The 21,661-nt window shown below is 47.6% G+C and overlaps 2 protein-coding genes across 2 annotated transcripts; both read left to right on the plus strand.

Moving 5' to 3' along the window:
• On the plus strand, positions 1–4,638 carry THEM5 (thioesterase superfamily member 5; the record flags this gene model as incomplete). Its single annotated transcript, XM_080916243.1, has 6 exons — positions 1–123; positions 948–1,149; positions 2,024–2,162; positions 3,801–3,911; positions 4,185–4,309; positions 4,589–4,638. 6 exons carry the CDS (start codon positions 1–3, stop codon positions 4,636–4,638), a joined length of 750 nt encoding a protein of 249 aa, XP_080772369.1.
• Positions 4,639–20,385: 15,747 nt separating this feature from the next.
• On the plus strand, positions 20,386–21,411 carry C2CD4D (C2 calcium dependent domain containing 4D; the record flags this gene model as incomplete). The annotated part of the gene is made up of 1 exon (XM_080915545.1): positions 20,386–21,411. One exon carries the CDS (start codon positions 20,386–20,388, stop codon positions 21,409–21,411), a length of 1,026 nt encoding a protein of 341 aa, XP_080771671.1.
• Between the last annotated feature and the right edge of the window lie 250 nt (positions 21,412–21,661).

A 21,661-nucleotide genomic window follows, 5' to 3' on the forward strand; every position in this document is an offset into this window, starting at 1 on the left:
ATGATGAAGACGGGTTTCCAGAGGATGGCAAGACTTGTCCACCACAAAGCTCTTTCCAGAAGCCCCCATATTCTGCCCAGACTCCACCCGGCCTCGGCGTTTGGATCTTCCACAGATTCCCTGGTAAGTTCCCAGGCAGTAAGATAAACTCCCTTCCTCTCTATGGGTCTAGGGCTTGAACACCATAAATCCTCTTTTCCTGCCTTATATCTGGGGTGATAAGGATCAGTTTGGTTTGGTAAAGGAAAAGTGCTCTGGGGTAGTTACTACATAAGCCATATCCTGAGCTAAAAATACAAGGACAAATACTGGTCCAAGTCCTGTGTGGCCATTGGTAAATATTTCATAGAGTTCACACTGTAACGGATAAGTAGGGTATACCCTGACAGAAGCTCCTGTCTGTGGGCTTGTCAATCAGCGGGCTTATGACCCACAGTAGTGACTAATACATGACATCTGGCAGATAAACACATTATCCGGCATGATATGATACTTCCTTGGGGCCTGAAAGCATTTCAAAGGAGCTCCCATACACTGACTAGCCCCTGTAGTGAGGGGCTAGTAAATATTTCTCACCAACTGTGGGCTTATCCCTCAGGAAAGCAGCATCTAGCTCAACCATCTCTCTTCCAAGTGTAACAACTTGAAATCATAGTCTGGGTTCCCCTCCTCCTCCCTCCCAGTCTGATGGGTCTAATGGCGGCAGTTCTCCACTTCAAGGAACTACCCACAGTAGCGGTGTTGATTCCTTACAGCTTGTCCACCCTGGACATCACCACTTCTTTCACACCCCACTCACCCATAGGGGTTCCCAAGTCCCTACAAGGAAGATGAAGTCTTTTCCCTCAGCTTAGCACCCCAGAAGACAGGACTGAGAGCTCCAAACCCAGAAACACACATCCCCCTTCCCAAGATGTCTGCATGTCACCCTGAATTTTCTTGCCCAGGTTGCAAGATTCTGCCCAAAGAAGACAGATTTGAAGGATTATGCCCTTCCCAATGCCAGCTGGTGTCCAGATATGCTGAGCCTATACCAAGAATTTCTGGAGAAAACTAAATCAGGCAGCTGGATTAAACTACCCTCCTTCAAGTCCAACAGAGAACATATCAAGGGCCTTAAGCTCCCATTCGGGCTGGTAGCTGCCTCAGGTAAGATCAGGTCTGAAAGGGTCTAGGAGCACATACACACACATCATCCTCCAACACACGCCTCTATACACACACACACCTCCATACACGAACACACACCTACTCTACACACACGCACATGCACACACAAAGAAGGGGCCCTGCCTGAAACCCTCAGTCAGCTCAGCCTGCTGCCTTCTTCTGGTTGGAAGGCATTCAGAAAGGCTAGCCATGGTGGCACACAAATTCCAGCACTTAGAATGCAGAGGCAGATGAATATGGTCTGCAAAGCCACCCAGGACTACAGAGTAAGAACTTTTCTCCAAAGAGGAGAGGGTGAATATTATTAAAACGCATGTATGAAACTCCCCAAGAATTATTACAAAAAAATTAAGACATTCATGAAACTCAGGAGCCCTCCTCCAGTTCTCAGATGGGAGGTTCTTCCACAACACCTACACCGCCCTCTCCTGCAAACCAGCCTTGTATGGGAAGCACGTCTGCACTGGTCTCTCTGCCTGACCCCTTTCTTTCCCTCTGAAGGGTAGCACACCCAGCTGAAGTCTGGCTGGAATGAGTTCCAAGACATCCAGAGCCTGAACAACAAAAATTGTTATTTCTAGACTGAGGATATGGCGCATTTGGTAGGATGTTTCTCTAGTCCTGATCTTGCCTTCACCCCTAGCTAGGGACTTTATTTTGTTTGTTCCCTCCCAAGACAAAGCCCTCTGAAGACAAGGGCCATGTTTTGCACCCTCCTCCTATGTGAAAAGCTCCCTAACAACAGAGCCTAGATGCTTTCTGGTTCTCTTTCCTCGATCTTGCTAAACTCACATGCCCTGACAGGTTCCCAAGCCCTGAAGTATCTCTGCTTCAAATTGTGATCTCTCCCTAGACAAACAGGACTGGCGCCTCTTTACCAGGTCCATCCAACTGGAAGGACAAGGTTATGAATATGTCATCTTTTTCCACCCATCTGAGAAGAAGTCAGTCTGTCTTTTCCAGCCAGGCCCTTACCTGGAGGGGGCACCAGGGTAAGACTTCACACAGGCTAGGGTGGATGCCTCCCAGGCTTGGCCCAGCAGGGTGGGTCCAGCACCCACCAGGTCCTGGAGTCTCTAAGAGACTTATATGGGGCACAGGGAATTCAGTGTCAGCTCTTCAATGCCAGGTCTGGGAGGAAAATCTGAGTTACCTTGTCCAGGCTCCACTGTGCATGCATGAAGAACCCGGTTATTGAAGTGTCAGAATGTTCCAAAACAAGAAGTCCTGAGAGGTCAAGGATATTTTCCTTTCTAAAAAATAAATCCCCAAGAAGACAGAGTAGAGAGAAGTTGGATGAGTTGACGAGTTTCATTCAGAGATTTGTGGCACTATTTAAAAAAAAAAAAAAAAGGCAAAACAGATGAGGCTAGTCAGTGGACTAAGAGAGAACAGAGAAGAGATTAACATCCGCTGGGTCCCAGCGTGGGTATGGGAAGGAATTACCCATTAGCTAAGAACTGTTCTGCAGAATCAGCATTTTGCCAATAAATCCGTTGTCTGGCCATGGAACACAAGAGAGGCTAGGGAAGGTCTAGGTTTTGGCATCAACTCATTTTCTCTTCACAGTAATCAAGGAAATTGCCCAGAGGTATGGGTGAGATTTGGGGAACTTAATCAATGTGATAGTGATTCTTTTTATTCACAATACCTGGTTAGAAGATAAAGGCTCAGAATGGCTCAGTAAGTTGTTCAAGAACTAGGAATCCAGCCAGGTGGTGTAATGTCACCTAAGCAGGAGGGGAGGGGCCTGGGAGTGCAAGGGCCCACTGCAGCCTTGGCAGATCAGCAAGAGCGACTGGCCTGGCTCTATGACAAATTGTATTTACTTTCCAACCCCAGGTCTGTTTATGTCATTTGCATATTAACTTAGGATGCCCCAATACTTTCTCCTAGCCTAATCAACAATGACAAAGCTGTGTCATGAAGGTCAGTTTGCATACTTGAAGTAAAGCAAATATCTGTGGCATCACACTGAAGTGGGCTCTTAGGTTTTCCAGGTAGTGCTTCTCAGGAGCCTACCTTGCTGGCCCTTGAAGTTGTAGGTCCAACGCTGGCTGAGTGACTGGCAGGTGAGAGATGGCCCAAGCTCTTGTTTCAAAGATTTAATTAAGTCTTTGGTGGCTCACAACTACATTCTCAGAACTCAGGAGGCTGAGGCAGGATTGTTGTGAGTTCAGGGCTAGCCCAGACTTCAGATGGAGATATTGTCCCCACAAACAAAACAACAAAGGACTAAGTCAAAAAGTCCAGGCTTTTCCCACTCATTTCAAATGTGCAACCTTCTGACATGTGGCAGCTGCAGCCAACAATTAGGTGAGAGATCAGAAAGATATCCTCTACTAATTTTGTAAGGAAACAAAATCCTGTTGGTAAAATAAAATAGTTGTATCAACTGTTAACACATGCTGAAACAAAAAGGAGGGAAGTTAGTGATGTTTGACCTTCTGAAGCCCACAGGACATATCTCTTGTGTCCGTTCCTGTTTGGCTGCCTGGGATAGAAGGTCCACGTTTGGGGAACTCTAGGAAAGAAAAATGCTTGAGAGGTTTGGTACAGTGTGGAGAAGACCGGCATAGGGGTCTGTCCAGCAGCCTGACCCTAGTCTTACTCCCCATCCTGATCCCCAGGTTTGCCCATGGAGGGTCACTGGCAGCCTTGATGGATGAGACATATTCTAAAACCGCCTATCTGTCTGGAGAAGGACTATTCACACTAAGTCTCAACATCAAGTTCAAAAAGTAAGTGCGGATCCTCGCACCAGGGCTCATGTCTGGGCTCTGTTCTTATCATGAGGTTGTGTAAGCTTTGCAAGTTGAGCGTGAAGATCCTGCTTGTCTCCCTTCTTTCCCAGCCAAGCATATCCCTAGACCCAGGCCAGAATTACAACCTCTGCCACTCAACACCAGAAGCCAACACATAGCCCCCCCGACCTGGGGCTGCTTCTGAGTCCTGGAGGCAGGGTGAGGTGTGGGGGCAGGTGGGGAAGTGAACTCAACCGACACCTCTTCCAGCTTGATCCCCGTAGGCTCTCTGGCTGTCCTGGATATTCAAGTAGAAAAGATTGAGGACCAGAAGATCTACATGTCCTGCATTGCCCAGAGCAGAGACAAGCAGACAGTCTATGCCAAGTCCTCCGGTAAAGAAAGCTGCAGCCTCAACCTGGGCCTGCCTGCCACTACCCAACCCCCAACAACGGGGAGGGAAGAAGAGGGTTAAAGATCAAAGTCCTAAGCTGGAGCCTAGTACTTTTAGGAGTGGGACTGTGTGCTTGCTAGAAACACAGATGAAGAGAAAGAGAACAGAACTTGAACGTTTTCCTAAGTGAGGTTACCCAACCTGCACTGCTACGGAAGGGGCTCGGGTGATGGCTAATCTGCAACGATGTTCCTGCGCTCAGCTTACTCCTTTCTTACAGGTGTTTTCCTCCAGCTGCAGCTGGAAGAAGAACAGTCCAGGGAGCAGTGACCGTGCCTTGACATTCATGACCCAGCTGCCATGTAACAGACCAGGGTCCCTAGGAATCGGGTGGCAGACAAGGGAGAAGAAGGCATTTTTACCACCCCATAGTCAGTCCAAGCACCTTCTGTAGTTGGAATCAAAACCGTCCATAGGCCACAGATAGCTCGGCAGTTAGGAACACTGGCTGCTGCTTGATGCCCTGTCCCAACATGGTGGTTCACAACCATCTGTAACTTCTGTCCCAGGAAATCCAATGCCCTCTCCTGGCCTCCTCGGAGGACCAGGCATGCATACGGTGCCTTACATGCAAACCAAACACCCATTTACATAAAATAAATTAATGTTCTAGACTTTTTTGGTTGATATTTATTTTTAATCTTCCAATGTCCTCCTCCCATCAGCACCAACAGAGGAGACTTACAGAGCTCCTGCCCAGCGCCAGGCACTGAACCGGGCACCTGACACTGCAATGCAAATCAGAGTTACTGCCTAGAGACACACACTGAAGGAGCACAGAGCAAGATACCAAGGTCTTCCGTCACCCTTGTCGGTTCCTGTCAGCAGAGCAGTATATGCTGGGGGGGGGGGGGAAGGAGCCAGGTCTATTTAACTCCGTGAACCAGCGATAATCAGGATTAAAACTGAATTAAACTCAAAAAGTTAGTGTGGTGACACATGGCTGTAATCCCAGCATTAGGGAGGGTGAAACAGGAGGATCCTGAGTTCCCAGCCTTCTTATGCTATATAGTGAATATCTGTCTTAAAACAACAGGGAGGGGTAAAGCTCAGTAGGTAAAGTGCCTGTGTGAAGACCTGAGTTTAGATTCCCCAGAACCCATGGGGCTTGGAGGCGGTGAGAGTGGCAACAAGGATCTTAACCCCAGCCGGGATGGGGCTGAAGGCAGCCATGTTCTGGGACTCGCTGGATCCAGTCTAGCCTAAATAGAGAGCTCTATCTAGATCTAGTCAGAGACACTGTCTCAAAACCAAGGCAGTGATAGAAGAAGACCCCAGTGTTGAGCACTAGCCTCTACATACACACCTGGGCCTACACACTAGCTCGTATGTGCACAGAAAGATGGATGGACAGACAGACAGAGTTGGTGAGCTGAGAACATAGCTCAGTGGTAGGGTACTTGCCTAGCACGTACAAGACCAGGATTCTGTCACCGGCACAAGGAAAACATTAAGTGGCACCAGTGGATAGGACAGGTGGAGCTCTTCTAAACAGATAGTAAGAACACAGGGGGTTTCAAGAACCCCAAAACATTTAATGGCAAGAGACTGAGGAAGGAGGTCACAGCAGGGCAGGTGCAGGCACTAAACACTTCAGAATCCTCCCTCTGAGCTCCCAGCCTCACCCAGAGCCTGAACGTTGCTTTGTAGGCAACAGGAGCCTTAAAGGGACTGGGGAGGGGGTGGGTAGCATAAAATTCTGTTTTTTGTTGGTGTCTAGCACTTTGACCAATAGAGGCCTCCAGGACAGGTTTGGCAGCCATCTATCTAGGTGAAAGAAAGGAGATGCTGCTGCCTCATTTGCAAATCTATTTCTTCATGTATTCTTCATCTGGAATGCAACTACTGAGAGGAAGACCACTGTGGCAGTTTGAATAAGAATGACCCCCATAGATGCATATATTTGAATGCTTATTCATTAGGGTGTGGCACTATTTGAGAAGGATTAGGAGGTGTGGACCTGTTGGAGTAGGCATGACCTTATTAGAGGGCATGTGCCTCTGGGATTTGTTAGGCCCAGTTGTCTCTTGGCCAGTGTATCAGGGTGTAGCTCCCAGGTACTGCTCCAGCACTATTCATGCCACTAAATGAACTTAAACCTCTAAAACTATAAGCAAGCTGAAGTGGAAACTTAAGGGTTCTTTGGAGAGTCAGTTATTCTGGTTGGAGTTTTGCTGGGGCAAACACATAAAAGAGTGTTTTCCTGAAGTGGACACAGGTGAAAGACTAAGGCAGACTTGTGAAGGAATGTTTCACTGAAGCAAACATAAGAAAGAGGGTGTTCTGCTAAAGCAAACACATGAAGGAATGTGTGATGAAGAATTCTTTACTAAGAACATTCATGTAGTGGTCTATCTGGCTTTGCATAGTTGAGCTGCATTTGTCAGGACTCGGACTCCAGCTGATTGGATGTATATCCTGAGGCAAGATCTGTGCTGGGGCAAGGCACACGGAGGACACATGATGTTTAGAGGGTATAAATAGGACTCCGTGGAGTGAAGGAGACAGACCTTGGCTTGCTGGTACAGCTAGCTGTGCAGTGTTTGTGGGTCTTGCAGCTTCACTAATCTTTGCTTGTCTAAAAAAAGGCACAGCCAAAAAGTCTTCTCCTGGTTTTCCTGCTTGTCCCTCCTGCTGATTCAAGCTGAGCCTGAGGCCTAGCTGTCTCTGCTTGGTCTTGTAATGGCCGTTGCTATCCATGAGGTGTTGGTGAGTAGATCGAGAGCTACAGCTGCCTGCTAATCTGTGAACTAAACTGCTGATTTCCAGACAACACAGACGGGAGTTGCTCCAAAGAACCTTCCTAAACAGGTCCACTTCCCTCACCCCCATCCTTTCTTTTCCACTACCTCTGGTGGGTTGTGGGCTACAAGGTTGTGGGCTTTAAAGCACTTAAGAATCATCATTAAAAATAAGATTTGAAAACAATTAAAGTTACAGCAAACCTCCAATTAAATACTTTCTTTTATAAGAGCTGCCTTGGCCATGGTATCTCTTCACAGCAATAAAACAATGACTAAGACAACCATCCAGACAAAAGTGACAATTTATTCTCCTTGAAGCAGAGGATATGCTGCCTGAGTCAGCCTAAATCAGGAGCCAAAAGTAACCAAAAAGTTAGTAGCCATTGCACCAAGATCTAGCCATCTAAGAAATCAGAAGACGTCAGTACCTCAGACTAGCTTGGAAAGAAAGAGCCCTCTTGGGACTGAGATTGCAGTGCTAGGCCAGTAATTAAAGGTCCTGGGTATAAGCCAGAACTGTAAGACATAGTCTACTAGCCAATTCATGCTGCCTGAGGCCCCACAAAACCCTCAAGACAGGGAGCAATACCCAAAACAGAAGTTTTGTTGTTATTGTTGTTTTACTTTGGGTTTTTGTTTGTTGGTTTGTTTGTTTGTTTGTTTGTTGGGGTTTTTTTGCTTTTAGTTTTTGTTGTTGTCTTGTTTGTTTTACAGGGAGTCTTTAGCAGTTGTCTGCCTAGAAAGAAATACCTGCACTTCTCTGAATCTCCTACCTGGCTTTGACCCAGGGAAGCACTCAGTACTGGCTCACTCCTTTGAGTGTTTTGCAGTGGCACCATCACGAGCAAGAGCAAGTACACCTGAGAAGCTGCTATGATTTGAATATGCTTTGTCTCCTCTAAAACTCATGTTGAAATTTGATTGCCATTAGTCTATACTACGAAGTGAGGACTTTAAGGGATGATTAGGCCATTGGGAGAGTCTTTTTTCATTACATTATTACAGTGTGTGTGTGTGTGTGTGTGTGTGTGTGTGTGTGTGTGTATGTGTGTATGTGTGTGTGTGCATGTGCATATATGCATGTGTGTGTGCATGTGTGTGTGTATACACACGTGTGTACATTCATACAATCTATAGAAGTCAATTCTCTTTCTGTCATGTGGGTCCCAGGGAAAGGAAATCCCCCAAACCAGGACTGAAAAACAGGCCAACGTTCCAAGAAAATACCATCCATGGAATTTTAAAAAGTAGCCAACAACCCTGGAAGCCAGTGGTTGCATAAAGAGGTGATCTACTCTCATTCTGTACTTTTCTGGGGAAAGGGAGAAACTGTTCTCATGAGGGTGGGGACAACGAAAGCAGTTTTTCCAGAAAAGCAGTTTCTGGGTCTGGCAAAGCCATGCCCCACGCTCTCCCCATTCTCAGCTACAAACCCTGCAGGGCTCTCCAGGCATGGCACTGTCTCTTAGACCAGTAAATCTGGTCTCAGCATTAAACATTGTTTAAGAATTATTTATTTATCTTATACATGTGAGTACATTGTAGCTATCTTCAGACACACCAGAAGAGGACATCGGATCTCATTACAGATGGTTGTGAACAACCATGTGATTGCTGGGACTTGAACTCAGGACCTCTGGAAGAGCAGTCAGTGCTCTTAACCACTGAGCCATCTCTTCAACCCCCATGAATTCTCGTTCTTTATTTTGTCTTATTTACTCAAATCCTTTCTTCTTTCTTCTTCCCTTCTTCTCATCTTCCTCCTTCTCCCCCTTTTCTTCTGACAAAACTCTGAAAACTCTGGCTGTTCTGGATCAAGCTGGCCTTGAACTCTGCCTCCTAGTTGCTGGGATTAAAAGCATAAAACACCATGCCCATCTATTAAACTCTGTTCACTTTTTCTGAAAATAGCTGGGTGGTGACAGCATATGTTTTTAGTCTCAGCACTCAGGAGGCAAAGGCAGGCAACTCTCTGAGTTCAAGGCCAGCCTAGAGTCCAGAGTGAGTTCCAGGACAGCCAAAGCTCAGAAACCCGGTCTTGGAAAAACAGAACAGAACAAAACAAAACAACAAAAAACCCAACAACGAAACTCTAAAAGGAATCTGATTAACAGAGTCTGGTTAATTGATTAAAATTTCAGCACTGTGGGAAGATTCGGAGTCTATTAGTGTAGCAGGCAACTAGCTTCCGTCAATCCAAAATCTAAGAACAATGCTAGAGAGCATCTGAGCCTATAGGAAAGCTGTCCTTATCTTCAGGTTGCGCCTCTGATTTTTGAAATTTCCTTGTTAGTCAACTAAGAACCACTCACATTCTGGAACCAGGTTCTCCCCCATCCCCCACCTGACTGCAATCTATCATTAATAGAACACATGTCCACTGTTAGGAATTTTCCCTATTCAAATGCTCCATATCTTCTATAAATCCCCCGCCCTCTCATTTTCCATCCTCACTCAGAGGCAGCTTTTTGCATCCTCCCCTCCCCCCCCCAATAAATCTCTTGCATGAGGTTTGTTCCCTGGTGTGATTTTGCAACATTGCTTGGCCCCAATTATTGAGGTAATCTTTCACCAAAAAAAAAAAAAAAATCATTTCAGCCTTGGTTTATGAATTCCTTTGTTCTGTAAAACTATAAAAATTCTGTGGCACTGTTTTCATGTTGGAACATGGAATTTGGGGAGTAAACCAAATCTGTGTTCCCAGGTACAGTCACTCAACACGGCTTCAGAATAAATTATCTCTTACTCCCTTTAAGATAAGAGCTATGGGTTTTGCAATGACAACTTAAATTCTTAAATTAGTAATCCAACTCAGGTCATCAGCCTTGGCAGCAGCCACTTTTAACCACTGGGCTGTCTATTTGTTAAGAGTATTCAATGCCTTTCTTTTATGAATTTGTTTCTGTGAGAGTGAGTTGTGTTGCAGGATATTTGATCACATTGTGACCCCTGAGATTGTGTGATTTACTGAAAAAAGAAAAAAAAATCTGTTCTAGTTGTGGTGTGGTCAGCTCTTAGCATACACCTTTAATCCCTCTGGCTAGAGTACAGACAAACCCTTAATACACACTTTTGATTCCAAACGATGAAAATAAGGTTAGTTTGTAGAAGGAAGCACCCATGTTTAAACTCGATGCCTAATTGACTGGCAGACAAAGTGACAAATCAGAGAAAGATGTTACGGAATAGGATACCCCAACTCTCACGTGAGAAGAAAGGGAAGCTACCTGAGAGAACAGTACAGTGAAATTGGAGGCAGTTTTGTCAGGACATTTGTACAGAGACATTTTGTGGAGAGAGAGAACAAGCTAGACACACATGAGGACAGAAAGAGCCAGAGAATGAAAGGAGCCAGAAGATTAGAACAAATTACAAAAGTTAGTATGAGACCTAGTGGGATAATTTAGGACAGGCTGAGAAACAGAAGCCAGATTGAATCAGTTAGTGTGGAGAGGATTTTTGAGCTAGAATAGATAGCTGTAGTTGACCAGCCAGCCAGAGTTCAGAAAGAGCTAGAAAGGGTAAGTTTATTCAGGTTGTTACAGTTAGGTCATTCCTTATGTTCTCCTTCCTCTCAACATGCCCACTTTCCCCACATCCCTTACAGAGGTCAGCTCCAAGCTCTGGGAATTTTTTTAGTCCCCAAAGACATGAGCCAAAACAACCTTTTCTATGAGCCAACCGGTCTCTGGTACTTCGCTATAGCAATGGAAGTGAACTAAGACATTGCCAAGAATGGTAGCAGTGCCAAGAGCTTTCACAAGCTAAGCAGATCACTGAATGGTTTCTGATGGGGAACTTCAAGGAGGACACTGAGGCAGAGTCCAGGGGAGTAAGGAATTTATTAGAAAAGTTATCAACACCATCGACATAGAAGAAACAGCATGGCAGGGTCGCTGAAGAGGGGACTCGGAGCCCCGTGTCAGGAGAGTGTTTCCATACCTTTCTGAGGATGGGGGAAGTTTTACAGAGCCTGCAGCCAGGTTCTCTGGTTCCAGGCAGAAGGCAGTGAGTGGAGAACAGAATATATGACCAACAACACTGTTGATGTTAATTCACTACCAGGGTGAAGATCCCAGCACCCAGAAGTCTCTTAGCTAGGGATTCACAGTGTCTCAGAAAGGCTCCAGCTATTACAGAGAATTTGTGGCCTAAACAGCAGCTAGATTCTAACATTACATTCTTACACTCAACTCTTACCTTTTTCTGTTGGACTTTTCATATCAGCATACAAACATGCCATTGTTTGGATCAGTTAAAAATTCTCCTGAGATGAGTGTGGTAGCACACATCTGTAACACTTGCACTTTGGAGGCAGAGGCAAAAAGATCAGGAGTATAAGGACAGTCTCTGCTATGTAGTGACTTCAAGGCCAGCCTAGACTACATGAGATCCTATCTAAAAAAATAAAAGCAACAGAGATCATGCCTTTAATCATTGTACTCTGGAAGCAGAAGCAATTGGATCTCTGTGAGTTCAAGGCCAACCTGGACTACATAGGGAGTTCTAAGATATCAAGAGCTACATTAAGAAACCCTGTCTCAAAAACAAAAATAAGAAAAACAAAAACAAAAAACAAAACCACCCCCCATATATAAAACCACTCACATATATAAAAATCTATAACAGAAGGCTAGAAAGAAGGTTCTTAAGAACACTTGCTGCTCTCCCAAAGGATCCAAGTTTGAATCCCAGCACCCACATCAAGTAACTCACAACTGCCTGTTACTCTGGTTCCTCTCTTGACCTCCACAGGCATTCTCCCCCAACTCCCAGACACACACACACACACACACACACACACACACACACTAGGACTGATTATGTGGTTCAGTTGGTGGGGTAGTTACCTAGCACATGTAAGACCATAGGTTCAATCCCAACAGCTCTAAAAATTGGGTATGATAGTGCATATCTGTAATCCTGGCAATTGAAAGGTGAAGGAAAGAATATCAAGAGTTCAAGGTCATCTTCCACTATGTAAAGATTTCAAAAACAGTTCAAGGGCAGCCTGTCTCAAAACAACAAATTCTCTCTTGGTTCTCCTTTCCTTCCTGTCCATGACCCATTTCTTCTTCCCCTTTTAACCAACTCTCTCTAACAAAATTGGCTTTGCTTTCATCTTAAAAAAAAAAAAGATCGGTCACCTTCCACAAGGAGATAATTTAGAGTTGACCCCAACACGCTGGAAAATAAGCCTCTTGCATTTGCATTGAACTCTGTTCTCGTGTCTCACTTGGGGGTCTCCCGGTAGTTAAGACTCACTTTAAGTCTTACATTTGGTTCATTGGCCAGGAAGCCAGAACCCCTATGATGTCACAAGAAATGGTGGTCGGAGGAACAGCTAGAGCTTGATGTCAGGTACCATGGTTGTCTGTATCCATGTTGTTTGTCTTGCTTTTGGTTTGCTCCTGAGCATCTTTAAGGATTAGAGAGCCTCTGGTCTGGTGTGGTCAAATTGCAGCTGGCAGATGTGCCTTAAGGTCATGACCTTGGGGAGTCTGGTGGACACTTCAGGGCCACCTTTTGGAACCTTTTATACTTGATACCAGTGTGAGCTGTCCAAGTTGCCTGATTACCTGGTTTTTGTGACCGCGGCAGGGGAAAAAGGTCTGTGTGTTTGGTTGTCTTAATCTGTATTGATTGTAAGTATCAGCAGGAAAAGAAGAGAAAACTTGTCAGTAGTAATAAAGAAGGGAAAGTTAGTAACTCTCAGCTCCTCCAAATGGCCCACCTTTGGAGTAGGGTGGCCACCCGTAGGGACCTTTGATTTGCAGATGATCAAAGCAGTAAAGGAAAAAGTCTTTAGGCCAAAAACCCTTGGGCACCCAGACTAAGTGCCCTATATACTTACCTGGAAGGATCTAGTAGGAGGACTCCCCCCACCTTGGATAAAAGACTTTTTGTTTCTGAAACTCTCACAGGTCTTGACCATGAAGAAGAACCCTGTATAGACCATCAAGTCTGTAAAGAATATCCTCCAGGACCCTTCCACAATGGATCTGACACTGATGAATCTGCCAGCACCACCCCCCCCCCTTTTCAGATAATCCCAAGGGGCTGATTAGTCTCAGAGTGTTTTATTTACTCACTAGCCCACCTAGGATGATATCCAACAACTCATGAGAGTGTTCATCATGACAGAAGTGTGAGAGAGGATAATTCAGGAAGCTAGAAAGAATGTCCCCTCAGACACGGGGGCACCATCATTGACTCCAGGCTGTCATCGAGGGTAGATTCCCCTGACTAGAACTGGCTGGGACTTTAATACAGCAGAAGGTAGGGAGCACCTGACAATCCACTGGCAGGTCTCAAGAAGGTCACAGGACGATCCACCAAATTTGACCAAAGTACATGAGATTAAGCAGGGACCAAAGGAGTCTCTTCTAGAGCAGCTCATAGGAGCACAAACTACTGTGACTATGGCTTTTATAGACCAGGCTGGTAGAGACATCAGGAAAAGCTTCAGAGGCTAGAGGGACTACAGAGTAGATCATTGAGGGATTTAGTGCAGGTTGTTGATGAAGGCTACCATAACAGGGAGACAGAGGAGAAGGAGCAGAGGAAGAGAAAGGAAGAAGATGAAAGGAAATTAGAAAATAAAGGTGACAGGAAAGGAATTTACAGAGGATCTTGGCTACAGTAATTAGGGAAAGCAGAGAAGAGAGACTCCAACCAAAGATAAACAGAAAACCCCTTGAAAAGGACCAGTGTGCATTTTGCAAAGAGAAGGGCCACTGGGCCCAAGAGTGCCCTAACAAGTGGAAGCCAGGGACGGGAAATCTCGGGCCTTGGGAAAAGCACCCCCAAACAGAAAAGGTATTAGCCCTGGGGAAAGATGGCAACTAGGGAGGATGGGTTTCGGACCCCTCCCCAAACCCAGGGTAACTCTGAGAGTGGACAGGAAACCCACCCAATTCTTGGTGGACACAGGGGCTCAACACTCAGTCCTCCTCCAAGTCGATGGCCCCATTTGTCCAAGGAGCCACTGACACCAAAATATATTCATGGACTACCCAAGGAACAGTGAACCTAAGGATGACCTGGAATCCCAGTCATTTATGGTCATCCCAGACTGTCCCTACCCTCCATTGAGGTGAAACTTGCTTTCCAAGATGGGGGCTCAGATCCACTTCCTTCCTGAGGGCTCTCAGTTGGGGGAGCCTGCTGGAGAACCTGTCCCATTTTACTATTACACTGGAGGACAAATACAAATGTTTGAGACCAACACCCAGAAGACAGAGGATATTGCTTGGTGGCTGGAAAACTTTCCTCCTGCTTGGGCTGAAACTGCAGAGCTAGGTCATGTGAGTCTGCAGGCCCCCATGTATGTGGAACTCAAGACCCAGGCTGATCCTGTCTCGGTGCACTGGAACGCGATGTCCAGGGAGGCACAAGAAGAAATTAAGCCACACATCTCCAGCCTCCTCCAGTTTGGGGTGCTGCTTAGTGCCATTCGGGCTGGAACATACCACCCCTGCCAGTTAACAAGCCAGGCACTAACAATTCTTCCCCCATCCAAGAGGTAAACTGTCGAGTGGCTGACACCCACCCTACTGTGACTAACCCCTACACTCTGTTGAGTTCTTTGCCACCTTCCAGAATTTGGTACACAGTCTTAGACTTGAAAGATGCTTTCTTCTGCCAGCCCTTGGCACCCCAAAGTGGAGAATACTTTGCCTTTGAATGGAAAGACCCAGAGCATGGGACCACTGGTCAGCTGACATGAACTAGGTCCTTCACCAGTTGGGCTCAATCCAGCCACCTTGCTGCCTGGTCCTGACCTCCAGTCACTACGGCAGAAGTGTCAAGAAATAATGGCAGAAGCCCATGGACCGAGGAAAGACCTCTCTGACCAGCTGGGAGCCGAGGTTACATGTTTTACAGACAAAAAAAAGAAAAAAAGTTTTCTCTGTGAAGGTCAGAGATGAGCCAGTGCTGCAGTGGTGGGTGGCACAAATGTCATCTGGGCTGAACCTCTACCCCCTGCATGTTGGCGCAGAAAACGAAGCTAATTCCCCTCACCAGAGCCTTAAAACTTGGGGTCAGGCAAGAACATCTGCACAGATAGCAGGTATGCCTGGGCCACAGCCCACATCCATGGGGCTATATACCAAGAGACAGGACTGTTCACATCAGGGGAAAAGAAATTTAAAAAAGAAAGAAAGAAAGAAAACCTTTAGATCTCTTGGATGCGCTGATGAAGCCAGCAACTGTATTGTTCATTGCCCCAGACATCATAAGGGAAGAGACTCAGTGGCCCAGAGCAATAACCAGGAAGATCCCAAGGCTCGAAGTGGCTATGCAGGAGCCTATATATCCATATGCATATGGATATATCTTATATCCCACTTATGGGATATAAGAGACACTCGCTGGGAAATAGGATTAGACTAAGGAATGGCCTCACTTAGAATATACAGCAGAAGAAACGGCCCAAGTTGCTAGCCACCCCACCAACTATTACTTAGAGGAGGAAGGACAATGGTGGACTCAAGAGGGGAAAACTATACTCCCCAGCAAACAAGCAACAGACTCACCTGGCCAAATGCACAAATGGACTCATTTAGAGGCAAAGAATCTCATCAAAGCAGTCAAGGTATATGTGATGGACCTTAGGTTTTTAGTCAGAGAGACAGTAGAACCATGTAAGATATGTCAGCAAGTAAATGCTTATGCAGCCAAGAGCAAACAGGGCAAGAGACCTAGGGGAGAACGACCTGGGGTATATTGGCAGGTCGATGTCACAGAAGTTAAGTCAGGAAAATATGGTTGTAAATACCTCCTAGTGTTTGTAGATACTTTCTCTGGATGGGTTGAGAGTTTCTCCCACCAAGCAGGAAACAGCTACGTGGTAGCCAAGAAGATATTAAAAGACGTCTTCCTGAGCTTCGGAGTGCCCAAGGTAATTGGATCAGATAAAGGTTCCGTTTTGTTTCTAAGGTAAGTCAGGGATTGGCAAAGATACTGGGGACTAATTGGAAGCTCCGCTGTGCGTACCATCCCCAGAGCTCAGGGCAGGTGGAGAGAATGAACAGAACCTAGAGGAAATCTTAACTAAATTGACCTTGGAGACTGGTGCCGACTGGGTAGTGCTCCTTTCCCTGGCCCTGTTCTGAGCCTGGAACACCCCCTACCATTTTAACCTGACCCTTTTTGAGATCCTGTTTGGTACCCAAACTTGGTGTCTACTGGGCCCTCCCTGGAGGTATCCCAACTGGTTAGGAACATTTTCTTGAGGCTCCAAGACTTTTGGTGAATACAACGAGATTTGGCCCAAACTGTCTGCCTTTTATGCTCCAGGGATACCAGAGACCCCTCACTGTTTCTAGACTGGTGACTTTGTTTTGTAGCTCGGGTGCACACATCCCATGTGAAACCTGCAGACACCCTGCTCCCCAGGGACCCCCACTAACCTTGGCAAAGTTGCCAGTAACTTCGTTTCACCTCAGCATTCAGCCCGGCACATTCCTCCTCCCTCGGGATCCAATGTGGGAGTACCCAGGACATGGTTCTTGGGTTCTCTCAGTTGACATTTCACCAAGTCTCATGACTTTAAATTCCATTCTCATTCCTCCTGGTGTCTCTGAGGTAGTCTGGGCTTCTCCACTGGGCACCAGATTCATATCCAAATGTCAACTCCACATCCCCACTTAGATGTCTTAGGGCATAAACTTAATAGATGTGAAACTGGGTGCTTGTTATTTTCCCCTCTTCAGAATCCAGCAGACACCGATGACTGCAGCTCTGGCTCACACACCGATCACCTCCTGCTGCATTTCCTCTCCTCTCTCTACAAGCACCCTCACCCTTCCATTCTGTTCTCAACAGACAACAGAGCCTCCTAACACAGGAGACAAGACTCACTCCTCCTAAACAATGTTTATGTCACTACTGTCTGCCCTGCCCCTAGAAAGCATAATCTATATCTAGCCAGAGGGCTTGTTTTCTTGTTGCTATATTCCCAGAGTCTTGGACAGAGCACATAACAGATACTCAATAACTCTAGGTGAATGAATGGATGGATCAAGATTTCCCAAATCCTACTCGACTTTTGAATTTCTTTTACAAGTCAAAACTGTCCTTAGCAGGTCAAGGGGAACAGCTCAACTGTTTAGCACATCTGCTATTCTTGCAGAAGAGCCCCGTTTGGTTCCTAGCACCCACGTGGTGGGTAACAACTGTTTGTAACTTCAGTTCCAGATGACCCAATGCTCTCCTCTAGCTTCCTCCAGCACTGCAGCCACGCTGTATATAAGCATACACGAAGACATCTCCTCACATAAAAATAAATCTTTTTTAATCTCCTTATTGCTCCATATTGTCATATTTTCTGTTTCCTCACAGCAGGAGTCAGCCTAGCTAACGCCCATGTGTTACTTTGTCTAGGCCTGTACATTCCTTCTGTAAGTAACCAGATGGGGAAAGTACATGACAGGTCTCAAAGCCGGTACATCTCAAAGCCAGGACCTCCAGCCCATCTCATGGTTGTCCAAACTACTGCCTGTGGCATTCCAACCCTCCCCTGAAAACCAGTAGGGCCTACAGTCAGGGAGGAATGCAAGGCCAGAGGTATGAAGGCAACAAAAGAACCATGATCCTCAAGTGTCATCAGAGGACAGAATAATCGCCGCTTTCCTTGTGTATTTCATGATTCTGCATTCCACAGTCTGACTCGGGGCTGTGCTTATGCAGGCGTGGTTTTTTTTTGTCTCTCTCCTAGCTCCCCATTCTGTGTACTCATCACTACCACTGGTACAATTTAGGTTTTCAGTGAACAGATGGGCAATCTGTTTTAAGTATAATTCTGCTTAGTAGCGTTCGTTTATACCTTAAAATCCCAACTGAGGAGCTGGAGAGATGAGTCCGCAGCTAAGAGCACTTGCTGCTTTCGAGTGCCCAGATTCCATTCCCAGCATCCATGTGATTCACGGCTGTCTGTAACTCTGTAGCTAGTGCCCTCTTCTGGCTTCTGAGGACAACAGGCATACATGCATACATGCAGACTAAATAATCACACACATAAAGGAATGTATTCTATGTGAACACCTGGCTTGTGCTAAGCCCTGTTCCTATGACATTTACATCCTAAGAAGGAGCAGACATTAAAAAGAATAATAATCACATACTGTAATCCCTGCCTTTGGGGTGCTGGATCAGGTAGGTTCACCTGGACTATGTAGAGAATTTCAGGCTATTTACTCTGACCTACAAGGGAAGAAAAAAAAAAAAGTAAACAGAAGAAACTAACCAATGTCATAAAGGAAAAGGGTGGGGGTACTGTAAAATAGGAACAGGAGGCATTTTTAATTAAGAGAAAAGTTGTCAATGAGTGAAGAATAAAAGGAGAAATAGCCCCTGCTAAGGAAGAAGTAAGTGTCTGTCTTTAAGGAAAACCAGCGACAGGTGTGCCGTAAAACTGATAATCTCCTCTGCCCAGAGGCCAACTATGCTTTCTAGAGCCTACCAAAGATGGAGGATGTAAGCCAGCTGGTCCTCAGTGTTGGAACCAGATGTCCTTAATGTCTTTATATCTAGAAATCTTAAACCTAAGTCCTTTTGTGGGGGGGTTGCATATAATAGAGAATGAGTCATTGAAAACCATGATGTTGAGAAGTTACTGGGATGATGGCTCCAGAGCCTAGAACTAGGGTCCAAACCAGGATCCCAATAGGGAGATCTTTGCAAAATATATGCTGTGTGTGGATAGGCTTTACCTTGGGGTGGAGGTGGGGAGGATGGGGTTCGAAAACTAGCTACTGGCCATTGGTGACAGTGTCTGTTCTCTGCGGGCCTCCCAACCTTAGTAGCATGTGATCAGGTCCAGCAGGATATCTACTGCTGGAAATCTGCCTCTGACTGGAGGAAGGAGTTAAAAAAGCCCTGCTGAAGGCCAGAGGAACAGACCTGTGTTTATCCAGGAAAAGAAGTCGTAGGCACTAGAGGCCCCTGCCAGCTCCTCCCCGAAAGCCTGGGCTAGGGGAACAAGCTAGAAAGAAAGCTACAGTCCTGCACACCTTACAGCTAGAAGCCAAACACGACTTCCCACAGGTAAGGTCTACAGTCTGGTCTCATTACGGAGCCAGACATGGGCTAGGAATCCCTGGCAAACTATTGGTACTTTCATTGTTTATGGTGATTCCATGCAGGGGAGCATTGAGCTCGCTGCAAAGAAGCTTTCCTGGGCCCACACTGGGGGTGGCTGAGAATCAATAGTGCCTTTGTGCTCTAAGGTTTCCTAAGGAAAAAGAGTGGACAGTAGGAGGAACCGCTCAACTGCCCAGCCCCGCCTTACAGCTTCACGATGTGGCCTGGCTGAGAAGCTAAGGGTAAAGAGGAAGGGGGAGGGGTTCTGTGCTTCATCAAAAGAGGGGAATCTCCTTGGACTGGCCCTGGCCCCGCATGTCCACAGTCAGCAATCAGCTGTGTTCCGGCTGCCAGGAGCAGAAGTGAGTGTTTTTTAGGAGCTATTTGAGAAGGTGAACTGTAATTTGGGGGAGGAGACAAGAGTTAGGTGGGGATTGCACCCAGGGATAAGTCAATTCAGAGATGCTGGCACTACAGCCGCCTGCACAGGGAAGGAGCTTCCAGGGCCCTAGACCAGATCCTAGGTGCAGGACAAGAGAGCCAGTCTACCTGGGGCCCGTGGTGACCTCGCGGAGCTATATCGGCAGGGTCCGTGATTGTGACTACGGCTACAAATCTTTGGGTTATAGGGGTGTTACTCCCACTAACCCTGAAGTGGGTGGGGCATCCTTACAATAGGAAGTCTAAATACTTGGCTATACAAGGCCTCCTGAAAATTGTTTTAAAATTGTTTCTAAGGTGTATTTATTTTATGTGTATGACTGTTTTGCCTGTATGTATATATGTATGTATGTGCCCCACATACACGTCTGGCGCCTACAGAGGTCAGAAGAGGGCGTTGGATCCCTTGGAACAGGAGTTGTGAATCACCATGTGGGTGCTGGGAGCCATAGCCTCTGCAGGACCAACAAGTGTCTGTAACCACTGAGCCATCTCCTGTCTGGTCCCGGACTCCATTTCTCCAGTTTCCAGACTTCACCCTTTCTTTTACCTGCTTATAAATACCAGCCTTGTGCCTCATGAGTGTGGGGACAAGGAGGCAGACGGCCAGGTGTTCGCTCTCAGCAGCGTCACCGACCTTCGCATCCTCTTCTGTTCTCTCAGCGCACCTTGGGCCAGGACTCCCAACCGGGAGGCTGGACTTGGACCTTCTCCGCCTCGGTGTTCCATTACCCCCACCCACTGCATGTGGCTCTTGGAGAAAGCCGGTTATAGGGTGCGGACCGCAGAGGCCCAGGCGCTGCAGGTGCACCCCAGCCTGGTCCCCAAGCGCCAAGCCCCAGGCTCGCCTTTTCACTGCAACCCTAACATCCTCACTCCCGACCGCATCCCGCAGTTCTTCATACCACCTCGGCTCCGGGACCCAAGCGGCACCGAGGCCAGGGTGGACCGCAACCCGGGCGGCCGGAACCTCCCGGTGGCCTGCTCGCTGCCGCACCTAGCGGGCCGCGAGGGCTGGGCCTTCCTGCCCGAGAGCCCACACACGCGCCGCCGCGAGTCCTTGTTCCACGGGCCGCGCGGCCTGGCTGCGGGCCTGCCCCCGGCGCAGTCGCGGCTGCACGTCTCGGCCCCCGACCTCCGCCTCTGCCGGGCCCCAGACAGCGACACGGCCTCGTCCCCGGACTCCTCGCCCTGCGGCTCCCCGCGCACGCCCAGGCCGCAGTCCCTGTCCCCGGACGAGGCCAGCTCGGCGGACACCAGTCCGTTCGCGCCGCGCCGCGCGCCGCCGCTCTTCCACCTGGACTTCCTCTGCTGTCAGCTGCGGCCGACCAAGGACAGCGTGCTGCGACTGGGACCCCGCGGCGGACAGCTGCGCCTGTCCACCGAGTACCAGGCGGGGCCCGGGCGGCTGCGGCTGCGCCTGGTGAGCGCGGAGGGGCTGCCTCGGCCGCGGACTCGCCCCGGGAGCGGCGGCGGCGGCTGCTGCGTGGTGCTGCGGCTGCAGCCGCGCGTAAGGCTCGGAGCTCAGCGGAGCCGGGTGGTCCAGGGCAGCTGTAACCCGATCTTCAACGAAGACTTCTTCTTCGAAGGGCTGCGCCCGCCGGATCTGGCCGCCCGCAGTCTGAGGGCCAAGGTGCTGGACAGGGGCGCGGGGCTGCGCAGGGACGTGCTGCTGGGGGAGTGTGAGACGCCCCTCATCGCCCTGCTGCCCCCACTGGCTGGAGGTCTAGGCCCTGGGTCCTCCCTGGCAGCTGCGCATCTCAGCCTGTAAAATGACACCACAGCTTTCTCCGGAGGTTTCTACTGGGTCTGCAGCCCACATTCTGGCCACCTGCCCAGCATGTATTTATTTTTGTTAATAAAACATCAGTTTGTTTCTAGCTGCATGTTTCCTAGAGGGCAACAAAAACTCTAAGCTTTGCAGCAACTCTTTTTTCGCCCAGTCCACACCCCCTGAGCAGGAGCAGCAGCCCTTGCTTAAATAGTGCTTCCAGAGACCCGGAACCACTGGAAGCGCTTGT

The sequence above is a fragment of the Micromys minutus genome (assembly GCF_963924665.1).
Source record: "Micromys minutus genome assembly, chromosome: 4".
Lineage (NCBI taxonomy): Eukaryota > Metazoa > Chordata > Mammalia > Rodentia > Muridae > Micromys > Micromys minutus.